This window comes from Prosopis cineraria, unplaced genomic scaffold (assembly GCF_029017545.1).
Source record: "Prosopis cineraria cultivar Desert tree isolate PC_DT_omini unplaced genomic scaffold, ASM2901754v1 PC5, whole genome shotgun sequence".
Lineage (NCBI taxonomy): Eukaryota > Viridiplantae > Streptophyta > Magnoliopsida > Fabales > Fabaceae > Prosopis > Prosopis cineraria.
The window spans coordinates 490,765-505,147 of NW_026555336.1; the positions used below are offsets into that span (position 1 = coordinate 490,765).

At 34.7% G+C, this 14,383-nt stretch overlaps 1 protein-coding gene across 1 annotated transcript; it reads left to right on the top strand.

The window, feature by feature from the left end:
- Nucleotides 1–4,493: 4,493 nt before the first annotated feature.
- Nucleotides 4,494–14,159, top strand: LOC129311432 (uncharacterized). Its single transcript, XM_054953763.1, has 6 exons — nt 4,494–4,537; nt 4,754–4,874; nt 4,998–5,345; nt 6,457–6,651; nt 6,781–7,077; nt 14,001–14,159. Exons 1-6 carry the CDS (start codon nt 4,494–4,496, stop codon nt 14,157–14,159), a joined length of 1,164 nt encoding a protein of 387 aa, XP_054809738.1.
- Nucleotides 14,160–14,383: the final 224 nt, after the last annotated feature.

A 14,383-nucleotide genomic window follows, 5' to 3' on the forward strand; every position in this document is an offset into this window, starting at 1 on the left:
TTAAATATATTTTAACGCGTAATTATATAACGCATATTTTTAAATATAAAAATTTTAATCATTATATTTGTGAAGCCTTATTGACTCACGCGGTAGTACAATTATCTTAAAGGTCTATGGAGTTTCAAAAATCTCACGTGACTAAACGATCTAATTAGAAAATGTGATTATAATTCAAAATTATTAACTTAATGAATTAATATTATAAAAATGTTTATCATTTTATTTACAAAAATTCATTTATTTATTTACAATTCAAATTATGAATCACGATATCTATAAAGATTTATTATCCTACACGATAAGACAATTAATTTAGTTCTTTACGAATATTCTTGAAATCTCACGTGAGACTTAAATATTTATTATAAAAAAAAATTAATTTTAATAGTGGGCCTTTGGAACCCACATAAATACCTACAAGATTGATCTTTATATTTGCAAAATCTTATTGATTTACATGGTATGAAATCATTTTAAATGCCTACAAGATTCTTAAAATCTCACACGACAAATAAATAACTGAAATATTTACATTTGTAATCGGTGCATAATATTATGGTTGACTAAATAATTTATGCAATAAAGGAAATGGAAAGAATAGAGAAATAAATTACTTTGATAATTCACTATTCTTTCGATTTGAGGATATATTCAAAAAAAATCCAAAATCAGTAGCCAAAAAGAAATTATTTAAAAGCTTTCTTTCAGACTAGAAATAACCAAGAATGCAATCAACACATGATACATATTTTACAAATTAGGGGGAAAAGAAAAAGATCAAGTATAGTGATACAACTTGAAATCTAGATTAAGAACATGAGAACATCTAACTCAAAAACACAGCAGTGTAACTATTATTCAGAAATTCTTTTTCTTCGTAAATGGAGATCGTATTTTCACTTGCAAGTTTTAAACAAATTCAACATATCAAACAAACTTTTAGCAAGATCATAGCCATGATAGACACGGCTCCAAGCCACAACCAATCCAACAAATTATCAACAATATTATCATAGGATTTTTTTTCAGACATATAAAACATTTGATTCCTGAATCTTTAATGCCTAAACATATATCTAGATCAGTCCGTACTCTCAATATCTATCTATATATATATATATATGCATGTGTGTTTATCAATGAATCAATATTAAGGGAGATGACTTTAAATATTACCTGATTTAAGCAATGTTTTGTTCTTCTTCTACTCTGGGCTAGATTGAACTATTCTAAAAGCTTCCTATACATAATGCTCAGGCACACTCTTCTATCTCGTCCTGTCTTTGTTCAGATCTTGCTCAAACACTGTCCAACTCTTTCTTTTTCCATTTTTCTCTTATCTGTTTTTCCCTTTTTGGAATCCTTCTAGTTTTCTCATTTTTCTTCCTTCTTTTTCGTTCGAATTTCTTTCTCGTTGTCAACATCCTCGTCTAAGTCTTCCTCATCTTGACTTCTTCCACATGGCCATTCATGGATTTCTTTCACCTATTGACATAGAACAGGTACCCTATCTGCTTTCGCCACCTAAGCAGCTCACGTGATTTCCCATGCTCTATCATCCTCTTCTTGGAGTCCTTGTTGGGGATCATTGAGCTGAGATGGTTTAAGACACATTTCAGTTATTTAAAGTTACCTCAGATACTGTGTTCTTCTCCCATGATGCTACCTCATTCCCTTTAAATTTGATCGATATGAATGTCTTTTTAGGAATAGAAGAGGAATGGTAATAGTGGTTGTGAGAGTGAGGATGAGTGAAGAGAGAAAGAAAAGGAAAGAGGCTTTGGATAGAAGAAAAGGTGTGTGGCTTGGTGTGAAAGGAAGCAAAGTGGCCCTGTTTTTTTGCTAACATGAGGAGTTTGTCATTCAAACACAAGGGACACACACTCACCACCCTCTGTTTTGGGTGAAAATAGTAGCAGTAGCTTTCCTCTCTCAGTCTCATGCTCTCTCAATGCTCTCTCTTTCTCAGTCTCTTTCTCCCTCAGTGTTGCACTTCTCTCTTCTTTGTCTTTGGCTCTCTCCCTCTCTTTTAGTTTCTCTTCCCTCTCTTTTTTTTGTGCTCTGTTTTTCGTCCAATTTCCCTTCCTCAGTTTTTCTCTCATTCTTCTTACTACTGCATTTGTGCCTATGCTCTCCTCCTTTTTTTTCTCATCCTCCTTTACCATTTTCATCTAATTTTCATGCCCTTTATTGCTGAAACTCAATTTTTCTCTCCTACTCGTAGTCTCTTCCTCTCAGTTTTCTTGTCTTGATGCTCTATTTTTGCTTCCGGTTTTCTTACTGTCTTCCTCTTCTCTTCGTCTTGATTTTCTCTCTTCTTTTTCATCTGGTTTTTTCTTCTGTGCTTTATCATTAAATCTTCCCTCTTGCTATACACATCTCTTTCCTCCTTTTCTTCCTTCCACTTACGTGCATGCTGCATTTTTGCTCTACTTTTGCTTTTTTCTGTAGCGTGCATCTCTGTCTTTTCTTCAGCATGTACATATGGTCTTTTCTATGTTTGTTGTGTTCTACTTCTCTTACGCTGGTGTTTTCTCTTTGCCTACGAAAAGTCTATGTGTGTGCACATCATGGTTGCTTGCTACTCCTTTTGCTATGTTTTTTACTCTTTAGTTTTTCTGCTCGGGTGAGTATGTATCCTTGCATGGCTATCTGTTCTTCTCAATCACATATGAGTCTTCTTTTTGTTTTAGGTTCCTCCTTCTCTACTTTGTGTCTGCTTGTCTAATCTCCAGAAGCTTTTCCCCTTTTTTTATGTTTCTGGCTTTCTTTTTTATGTATGTTTCGTGCGTGTATGTCCAGCATTTGTTGTTTTTTTAGCCATTCTTTTTAATGCCTTTTTTATTAATTAGATTAAGGGAGAGAAAGAAAAGTTTAATTTTAATATATATATATATATATATAATGGAAAACAAAAGTGGCACAGAAACTGAATGAAAAAATTGCACTCTTGTTTATTTTTCAACTTGGCTTCTTAATACACTAGATTTATGGCCTATTTATACTGGAGTCATGGCCAAATGAAAACAGAAATGAAACAACAGAATTAAAACGGGGGTTTCACAGGTTACAAATAAGTTTTGAATGCTTTTAAATGGAGAACGTTTCAGCATCTTCATCAGCTTTCGTTTTCTATCGTTTTCTCACCAAGAAATTTCTGCCAGATCATTACCACCAGGATAATTTTATCCAGTTGTAAAATCTTCGACAGAGATCTTTATTTGTAGAAGAATATACTAGAGAGTTTGAACAACTCATGATGAAGTGTGATATTCAGGAGAAAGAGGAGCAAACAATAGCCCGGTACCTTGCAGGCTTAAACATAGATATCAGTCATTCAATCCAGCTTCAACAATATTGGACCTTGGATGATGTCATCTATCTAGCCCTGCGTGTTGAGAAACAGATGCCTAAGAGGTCTACTTTCTAGCCTTCGTCCTCTAGGGGTTATCCAGAAGGCCGTAAGGCAGAATTTCAGTAGACTAACTCCTCAAGCAAGCCACAACCTACTGCTATGCACAAACCACCATCTAATGCTACCAAGGAATCTGGTTCTAAAGTAATCAAATGCTTTAAATGTCAAGGATTTGGCCACATTACTGCGGACTGTCCTACTCAAAGGGTTGTCACCATTCGAGAAGGATCAGGGTATGAAGCGCTTGAAGAAGATGAGGAGGATGTTGAGTTTTACGGCACTGATCCCGTATATGATGAGGAGGTCACACCTGCTGATTAAGGAGAAGCATTGGTGCATAGATGAAGTCTGCATACAACAGTAGTCAAAGAAGAACCTTGGCTACGACGCAACATTTTTCACACTTGTTGCATAACCCAAGGAAAAGTTTGTAATGTCATCATTGACAGTGGAAGCTGTGAAAATGTAGTATCTGACTACATGGTAGAGAAATTGAAATTGCCAACACAAGATCATCCGCAACCTTACAAGCTTCACTGGCTCAATAAAGGGAATGAGGTAAAAGTTTCTAAACAATACCTTGTGACCTTTTCTATTGGGAATCGATATTGTGATGAAGTTTTATGTGATGTTGTTCCCATAGATGCATGCCACCTTCTCTTGGGGAGGCCATGGCAATATGACCTACATGCTATACACAACGAGCGAGCAAACACTTATTCTTTTACGAAAGATGGTGTCAAGTTCACACTAGCGCCTCTACTACCCAGTGAGATTAGCCAATCTTCAAGGGAATCTAATGTCTCTAAGCCGTTAGTGTCTTTGTTGACTAAGGAGGAATTCAAGGTGTCGAAATCTGAAGCCCAAATGATAAGCTTTATTTTGGTGCTTGAGGTGAACGACGAGACAGCCAATCCACTTAGAGTCATTCTGCTATTATTTAAATTTCCAGATGTAATATCTGATGAGATACCATTTGGGTTGCCTCCCATGTGAGACATACAGCACGCCATTGACTTCGTTCCAAGAGCAGTCATTCCTAACAAGCCTGCTTATAGGATGAGTCCTTAGGAACATGCCGAAGTCCGAACGGCAAGTTGAAGAGTTGTTAAAGAAAGGGTTGGTTCGAGAAAGTATTAGCCCTTGTACTATACCTGTTCTTCTAGTACCTAAGAAGGATGGAAGTTGGAGAATGTGCATTGACTGTCGAGCCATCAACAAGATCACTATTAAGTATCAGTTTTCGATACCTTGGCTTGATGATATGCTAGACCAGTTGCATGGTGCCACTACTTTCTCTAAAATTGACCTTCATAGTGGGTACCATCAAATCAGAATTCGGCCAGGAGATGAGTGGAAGACCACTTTCAAGACCAAAGATGGCTTATATGAGTGGAATGTGATGCCTTTTGGGTTAACAAATGCCCCTAGCATATTTATGCACTTGATGAATCAGGTATTGAGACCCTTCATTGGTAAATTTATTGTTGTGTACTTTGATGATATTCTTATTTTCAGTAAGAATCAAGAGGAGCATTTAGATCATTTGCAGTAAGTTTTGCAAGCCTTGTGTGAACAGAAGCTTTATGCAAATCTCAAGAAGTGCACCTTCCTTACCAGCAAAGTTGTGTTCTTAGGTTACATCATTACCACAGAGGGTGTTCACATTGATCCAAGCAAAGTTGCAGCCATTGACAACTGGCTAATTTCAAAATCTATCCAGGAGGTTCGAAGCTTCCACAGATTAGCTTCTTTCTATAGGAGGTTCATCCGTAATTTTAGCTCAATTGCTGTACCACTTACAGATTGCATCAAAGGAGAGAAGTTTCAGTGGATTGAGCAAGCTCAAAAAAGCTTTGAGGAGCTTAAGAAGAAGTTGACTGGAGCTCTAGTCCTCGCTCTTCCTAACTTTGACCGAGTGTTTAAAGTTAACTGTGATGCTTCTAACACCAGCATTGGTGCTGTCTTAAGCCAGGAGGGCCATCCCATTGCCTTTTTTAGTGAGAAGCTCAATGATGCCAAGTTTAGATATTCTACCTATGACAAGGAATTCTATGCTATTGTTCGAGCTCTCCAACATTGGAGTCATTATCTCCTGAATAGAGAGTTCATCCTTTTTTCGGATCATGAGGCTCCAAGTATTTGAATTCTTAGCAGAAGATCAGCCGCAGACATGCTTGTTGGAGTGAACTTTTATAGTCTTACCCATTCCTTATCAAACATAAGGCTAGAACTCTGAACTCCGTAGCTGATGCCCTTAGTCGTCGCCATGTGCTACTTACAACACTGCAAACTAAGGTTGTTGGATTTAACCTTGTTAAAGAGTTGTATCAGGAAGATCCTAATTTTTGAGGAGTATGGGAAGCAACTGTAAATCAACCTTTTCACCAGTTCTATAGACACGACGGGTTTTTATTTTGAGCTAAAATCCTCTGTATTCCACAGGGTTCCTTGAAAGAAGCCATAATTTAGGAAGCACATGACGGTGGATTAGCTAGACATTTTAGATGGGATAAAATAGTTGACCTGGTGAAGGAGAACTTTTACTGGCCTCAACTTGAACGGGATGTCAACGGGCATATACAGAGATGCAGAATTTGTCATTTGGCTAAATCCAAGGGTCAGAATACTGGACTATACATGCCTCTGCCAATTCTAGAAGCACCTTGAGAAGATATAACTATGGATTTTATTTTGGGTTTACTACGGACTCAGAGGCAAAAAGATTATATCATGGTAGTTGTGGATCGTTTCTCAAAAATGGCCCATTTCATTTCATGCCAGAAGACCAACGATGCTGTTCAAGTAGCAGATTGTACTTTAAGGAGATTGTGCATCTTCATGGCATTCATAAAACTATTACTTCTAACCGTGATGTGAAGTTTCTTAGCCACTTTTGGCAGATGCTATAGAAGAAGATGGGAATTAAGCTCCAGTTTAGCAGTGCTAGTCATCCCCAGACAAACGGTCAAACTGAGGCTATAAATAGGATTCTCGGTAATCTTCTTCGCAGTTTCATGGGGAAGAATTTGAAGTAGTGGGATCTTATTCTTGCTCAAGTTGAGTTTGCTTATAATAACTCTGTCAATCAAGCAACTAGGAAGTGTCTATTTGAAGTTGTTTATGGCACACATCCCCTTAGTCCACTAGACTTGACCCCTTCACTTGATAAGCAACAATATAGCTCTAATGCTGACCAAAGGGCTAAGGAAATTAAGAAGTTGCATGAGCAAGTTCGCGAGCGAATCTAAAAGCAGAATTTGAGATACAAGGCTCAACGTGACAAGCATTGAAGACAGCAAACTTTTGAGGTAGGAGACTTAGTTTGGATACATTTACAAAAGGAACGGTTTTCTAAACAGCCAAACACCAAGTTGTCCCCAAGAGCTTATGGTTCATTCAAGATAGTGCAAAAGATCAACAACAATGCTTACAAGGTTGAATTACCTGGTTCTTATGGTGTATCTGCCACCTTCAATGTTGTTGATCTATCTCCTTACATTGATCATGATGCCGAATTTGACTCGAGGACGAGTTCTATCGACCTTGGGGAGGATGAAATAGAAAACACAGAAATGAAAGCTGATGAAAATGGCAGAAAACGGAAGCTGATAAAGATGCTAAAACGTTCTCCATTTAAAAGCATTCAAAACTCATTTGTAACCTACAAAACCCCCGTTTTAATTCTGTTATTTCATTTCTATTTTTGTTTAGCCATGACTCTAGTATAAATAGGCCATAGATCCAGTGTATTAAGAAGCCAAGTTGAAAAATAAACAAGAGTGCAATTTTTTCATTCGGTTTCTGTGCCAAAAAGATTTAAAGAGAGAAATTTAAAATAGTTGAGTCTCAAAAAAATTGATTCCCGATATCTTTGAATGGTTGGGATAATTTAGGAGATTTTAAAAAAAATTAAGCAAGATTTTTTGATTTTTTTAAATTATTAATTTTTAAAATATAATCTAAAAAGGATTTTTTTTTTTTGTATTTTTATATTTTTTGATTATTTTAATGAACTAAAAGAAATAATATCCTAACCAACAAAAGATTATCTAAAATAAAATTAAACCCTATCAATTAAATTAATTTTTTTTGAAATATAATCCTAAAAAGGATTAAATTTTTTTTTGCATTTTTATATATTTTTTTGTTATTTGTTGTTATTTTTATTAAATTTAAAAAATGTTCAGATAAAATATAGTGTTCACACACACAATGCTTTCTATTAATCTATGACTCAAATTAAAAAGGTAAAGATTTTAAAAATGATCATTTGAAGGTTTGGCAAGCTAATGTTGATTCCATAAATATTATTGCCAATTGTTGCTTTTCAAGTTCTTCCATCTTTAACAAGATCATAGATATCATTGGTTCTATTTCTCCAAGTCTAATGTGAATGCCTAACTATTTTAACAAGGCTTGATGTTTTCTTTGTTATTTTTATCTTTCTAATCACTTGAATTCATCACTTTGCTTGTTGTTAGCAAAGTAATCTTCTTTCTCATGGTAGCACATTGTATCAGCTTAGATTTCTAGGTACATAATCAACTAAGTAATGGTGTTGTCTTGTAATTTACATGGATTTCAACTACTTGAATTTGACTTTACCCTTCTATCTATGTATTCCTTGAATTTGAAGGCTAGAAGATGATTGTTGAACTTGGTGTTTCTATTTTCCTTCAATTTTTAGTTATATTTTCTATCCCTCTTTTTCTTCTTCATTTTGCATTTCAACCTCTAGATGATTCTTCTTCATTCTTCTTAATAGATTATTCTAGTCTAAGGGGTCATCTGCGTCATACTTTTAAATATTTCTTCATTGAATGTGATGTTTATAGGAGTGACAAATTGATGGTGGAAGATATTCTAAGTTCTCAAGCTTTACTTCTTCTTTATTGGCCATCACATGGTTAGATAAATGTATTTTCTTAACATATGATCTTTTTCTAGTTCAATTGCCTATTCCATATTTGCAAGCTATTTGATTCTCGTAAGGAGAAATATACTTTAACTACTTGACTTCCTTGACCTTCATTCCTCGTGAGCATCACTGAACTTTACTAATGCCACACACATTCAAAAACACCAAATAAAGGACATGAGCATGATCTTTAACTTGTTGGTTGATATAATAACCCATAGCTTGAATTGAACTTGTGAATTTTGTTTTGTTTAATAGGAAACTTGTGGAGATTTAAGAGTGTTATCTTACAATATATAAATGCTAGTGCCTAGGTCTTAGATAGGATCAATAGTTCGGTGAGTAATTGTGCTAGCTGAAACAAAACAAGTTGTATTAAAATTTTAATATAATTGATATTTGTTATACAGGTTGTAACATTAATTGAAAGATTTTTAGCAAATGAACAAAACAAAAAGGATCTTGTTGCATGATGACACATTTTTTATCCTAATTTTGGGTTTGCCTTTTTCGTTTATTAGTTGCTTACTAGTTATAACTATTAAATTTCTTATTATAGGGAACCATAATTCACCATAAAAAAATAATGGAACTTGGAAAAGCATTTAAAAGACATTATGACAGATAACATCGAGTCTAACATAGGAGATTGTGATTTCATGTTTTTCCCTATCGTGTTTGCATCGTATTAGTGGTGCTATGTTTTGGAGCCAAAAACAACCACAATGTATGTTGTAACATCTTAAATTTTTTAATTCTTGCATTAATGCTAATTAAGAAATGAATTAGTAATTTAATATGAGATTAGGATTGTGGATGGTGGAATGTTATACATGAGTAGGAGAATGGCATGGTGAAGCAAAGCCTATGAGCGTGGTGAGGAGTTTCCTCATTGTGCTAGGCACCGCTGCTTGTACAGGAATGCGTTGTAGCATATGGCATAAGATTCTAGTTAATTAGTGCATGTTTAGTTCATTAAATCAAAAGAAGAAGCAAACAAAGAGAGTAAAAGAGTGGAGAAGAAGGAGATCTTTATTAGGGCAAGTTATTTTGGGAGTAAGGATGATGTTTCCAATCTATTACTTATCAAGTAAGTCTCGTACTACCTTAACCTCTGATTCTACCCTATTTTCTCTTAGTTTAAACTACTGAGAAAATGAATTTAAAAGTTTTAAGAAGATTATTTCTTACCCTATAGTAATGGAAAGGTTCTTTAGGTCTATACTAGTACTTTGTAACTAGTTTGAGTTGAAACGATAAAGCTTTAAAGCTATAAGCTCGAGTTAACCTAATTTAGAGAGAGAGTAATAGGAGAAATTTGATAGTGGGGGTGTTAGTACCTAAATTGAATATAGATTTGGGTATAAAATGTGGAAATGGACATGAGTAAAGGGAATGATGATGATTAGGTACTTAATTGATGTAATGGGCACTTTTACTCAATAAAGTAATTGACTCTAGATTCCTTAATTGTGTAGATTCTCATGTGTAATGTGTTAAAATAGTGAGAAGGAGTTTATGTAAAGTTGGGAACACAAGTAAACCTTTTTATCATTCAAAAGGGTTGAGGTAACCATATAGTTTGTTATATTTATTAGCTATTATAACTGTGTATAAGTAAATGTATAATTTTGTATTAGTGGTTTTATGAGCTTTTACGCATGAATTTGAAATATAAATGAGTTTAGCATGAATTGAATTGTGATATAGAAATTTGATGATTTCAGACTTTATTTGACATATATTGGTGTTATGCATATATATATATATATATATAGTACAAAGTGTGGAAAAGCAATGAATTATGTGTGAAAAGCATAATCATAAGGGGGTGAGAGTTTACCCAGGATATATGTACAAATGTGTGTGTGTGTGGAGATGTGAGTAAACAAATTCATATAGTCAGGCTAGCACTATAAGACATCTGGTGTAGCATTATATGGGCTAGTACCATAGGTAATCTAGTAAGCATTATATTAGGATTGTTATCATGGGACATTTAGGAAGTTTGACAACTCCCTAGTGCCCGTTAAGATGTAGTTAAGAGTTAATGGCACCTTTATCACAAGTGTGTGAAATGAGATAAACCATAGTCCATAGGTGGGATAGATTACCTTTGGCTGAGTATGTTTACCACCGAGGGTGTGCTTGGGTCAATGAATGGTTGATCCAATAGAGCATATGATTTCATGTTAGGGAGTTTTGGAGGATTGATAGATAGATGATCATGCTAGTCTGTAAAATATGTGAAAAGGTTTATAGAAAAAAAGCTATATTATGTTGAATATATATATATATATATATAATTCTTTGATTTTGTTACTTTGTCATAGTTATTTATGGTAATAGATGTTAAATGAGCTATATTAGTTACTGAGATTTTGATCTCACTTGTGGTCATTTGCATTTTTCAAGTTCTGACAATAGAGGTGTAAAGGGAAAGGAAATGGGTTGAGTAAAGATTCTTTTGAAAAGCCTATTATAAGTTGGTTTAATGAATTTTGAGTTTAAATAGTAATGATTATGTATATAAGTTGCTATAAGAACCCATACTTGTGCTTAAACCTATGAATGTGCATGTGTGTGTGTGTGTGTGTGTGTGATTTTGAGTTATGTTAACCTTTAGAATTTATGTTATTTCATCCATTTTGGCTCAATTGTATATGTTTTTATTGCCCAAATTAGGAAAATGTGCATTTTAGTTTAGGTTTGTATTCTTGGCTTTAATTTGATATTTTTAGCCTAATTTTATGTTATTTTGGTTATATTTTTTATTATAAGCATTTCTGGAGGCTTTTGGATGAAGAAATCAAGCATAAAATGAATGATTTTTGTTAGCTGCAAAAAAAGTGTAAAACTACCAAAGTCGTCCCAAAGTCATGAATCACCGCTGTTAGAAAAACATTGCATTTCATTTATCAGAAATTGGTTGGCTATAATATATATATGCTGAGAGCTCGACCCAGAACACATTCTTGAGACTTTTATACACATTTGGAGCTTGGGTGTACTAGGGTTTGTGCATTGGAAGTGCTTGAAGCAAGGGAATGGAGTTGTGAAGACATTTGGAGCTCTTTTTCTTTCGTTTTTCTATTCCTCTTCCTTTCCTATCTTGTATTATGAAATGGGTCTACTTATTTGTGTATGTGTGTGTATATATATATATATATATTTATCTAAATTTGAAAACCCTTAGCTCCTCTCATTAGTTTCATAGCTTCGCCCGTGCTCTACCACTCATCTCCCTCTATCACCATCGACCCTATGTAGCTATCACCTCCTTGCTTCACCTCTACCAATATCACAGCTTATTTCCCTCACCTTTCACTGTTGCATCCATCTCTCATCTGCCATTTCCATTTTGACCTACTCACCAACAGCCATTATTCTTCTCGCCATCCGATCATTGTCGTTGGTGTGTACAGTGGTCATCTTCATAAGCTTCATCCTTAAGTAGTTGAGCTAAGATTTCCTTCACTCGTTATCATCTCTCACCTTCATTATTCATCATAGCCCCTTAGCTATCACCTTTATCTCTACACCAAGCTTGTTCAACCCATGGAATTTCTCCCTTCAATCTCCATTGTCATTATCCCTGTCCTGGATTGCTTCTTCACTCTAGCTGCTATTGGTTTTAAATCACTGAGCTATAACTATCATCATTGCACCTTTGTCGTTGAGCTTGGAGTCTTCCATCTTCATCATATGCAACCTCTATTTAACTGTCAACATCGAGCTCCAAGTTCCATTCTAACTGCTCACAGGTTTATAACCTTTCCTCTTTGTTTTGCCTATTTTGCTCTGATCCTGTCAGTCTCATGAAAATATAAGGATGCCAAAATATTGAACCATTATTTTCCTTTGATTTGTTGCTAGAACTGAATGCAAATGTACTGTGAGCTTGCAAGAATGCAATGTTGTTTTGAGGATTATTTGTACTGTCATTTTGCTATTGGCTTTGCTGCCTTTTATCTGACTGTGATGCTCAAAATTTGACCCTTGAGCTCATAGCTTAAATCCTGTATTTAGAGTACTCAAGGGATAATACTATTGTTAGTTTATGGGTCTGGTAATTTTCTTGTTAAAGGATTGAATTTTGATTGATATAGAGTAGAATTTCTTAATAGGATATTTTCAATATATTTGATTGATATCATTGAATTTGGTTGTTGGAAGATTCAAATTGCTTGAGGCATGTTTGTAGGTTCTATAATTTGAATTGGCAAGAATTATGTAATTGTGCTGCTGTCTGGTTCTAATTCTAGATAGTAAGGAAGTATGTTGTGTTGAATTTTAAGCTCTGTTACTGGCATGTTTCTCTTAGAATTTTATGGTATGATTGGTTATTCACAGATGATAATTCCATTTTTGGCATACTCTGGAGGATTGAAAAAGTGATATTGTTGGCATGCTTGTACAAGTTGAATTTACTGAGCATGAATGGGCTATATTTCTATGGTTGAATGCTCTCATTATTAAACTTAAGCTCATAGTTGTAATCAATATTTAGCACTCATTATCATGCCTTCTAATTTTGGACTTAGTATTACTCCTCATGTTTTGTACCCTTTATTAAGTTCAAATCTATGTATATGGAAGCTAGACCTTATAACATGTTGTAAAAGTGTTGTTTTGTGCTAGCTTCATTGAATCTTGTTTGTTTTAGTTTGAACTTTTGTCCTTATTTGTGCTGATTATTGCTTACTAGTGTTGCATTGTGCACTTTTTTGAAGGCCATGGGTAAGAAAAGTGTCCCACTTTCTAAAAAAGCCAAGGTCACTAAGGTTGGTGAAGTTCCAAGGGATCGGGATGGGATAAAACCCGACTTGCCACAGCTACAATTTATAATTATTTTGATCAAAATTTGAAGGAGAGAAAAATAGTCTAAGAAAGACACTTCCCTTTAAGATGGTTTGAACAATTTTACAATGATTTGCATGATGTCTATCATGCCACTACCCTCATTCATGAACGGAGCCATACCTCTCAGCCGCTTGTTGAAGCTTACTATGCTTATGCTGCTTATAAAGATACCTTGCAATGTAAGATAAGGGAAAATGGGTAGAGATCACTGAGGACACATTTCGAAAGGTGTACAACCTTTCTCTAATAGAAGAATGCTAATACCATTTACAAGAATGATAGAAATCAATTGCCATTTAATGATGTAGTCCAAGTGTTATGCCTTCCTGACAAAAGCATTTAGCAACATGACACTTATAGCAATCATAAGAGAATTTTGTGCTGTAATTTGAATAGGACAACTCGTATATAGTGATACTTCTTAGCATCTAATGTTATCCCAATGACACATATGAGCGATATGATTATTGATCAAGCTGCCCTTTTGTATACTTTGATGATGAGTCAACCTGTTGACTTTCTAAAGATCATGTTTGAGTACAAGCAAAAGTTTCTTAGAAGCAGATATTGCAAGCAGGCATTTGGATTCCCATACTTGATTACTCAAATGTGCTTAGAAAAGAAAGTTCCCACTTATTCAAAGGATCTTATGCTCCCTCCTTTACCAAAGTTCAATTATAAAGAAATTCAATGTGTTGAGGGACCAAGAGATGTGCCAGATCAAGCTGTGGATAGCAAAGGCATATTGATCTACCTCATGTTGAGCTTTCACTGAGCAACCTGATAGCACTCATCCAGAATATGCATGAGGGCCTCCATAGCCAACTGGATCAGATTGACTTCAGGCTCTACCACATTAAGCTATTCTTGCATCAGAGATTTCAGATGGACTTGCCAAAGGAAGAAGAAGAGGCCAATATTAATGTTGACCAAGACTTAGACATTCATGTTGGCTAGCTTCACCCTTTTTTACTTTACTGCTACTTTTATTTCTATTTTTTTTAATTCTAACTAACTGTTGATTAGCTCTTTTTAGGTAAATATAGTTAGCCAATATCTTTTATGCAAGACTAACTTTGATCTTTTTGTAGTTAATATGTGATACTTTGATTGATCTCTTGCAACTAATTATTCTATGACAACTTATGCACATGCTAGTGTAATTAGTTATATTTTTAGAC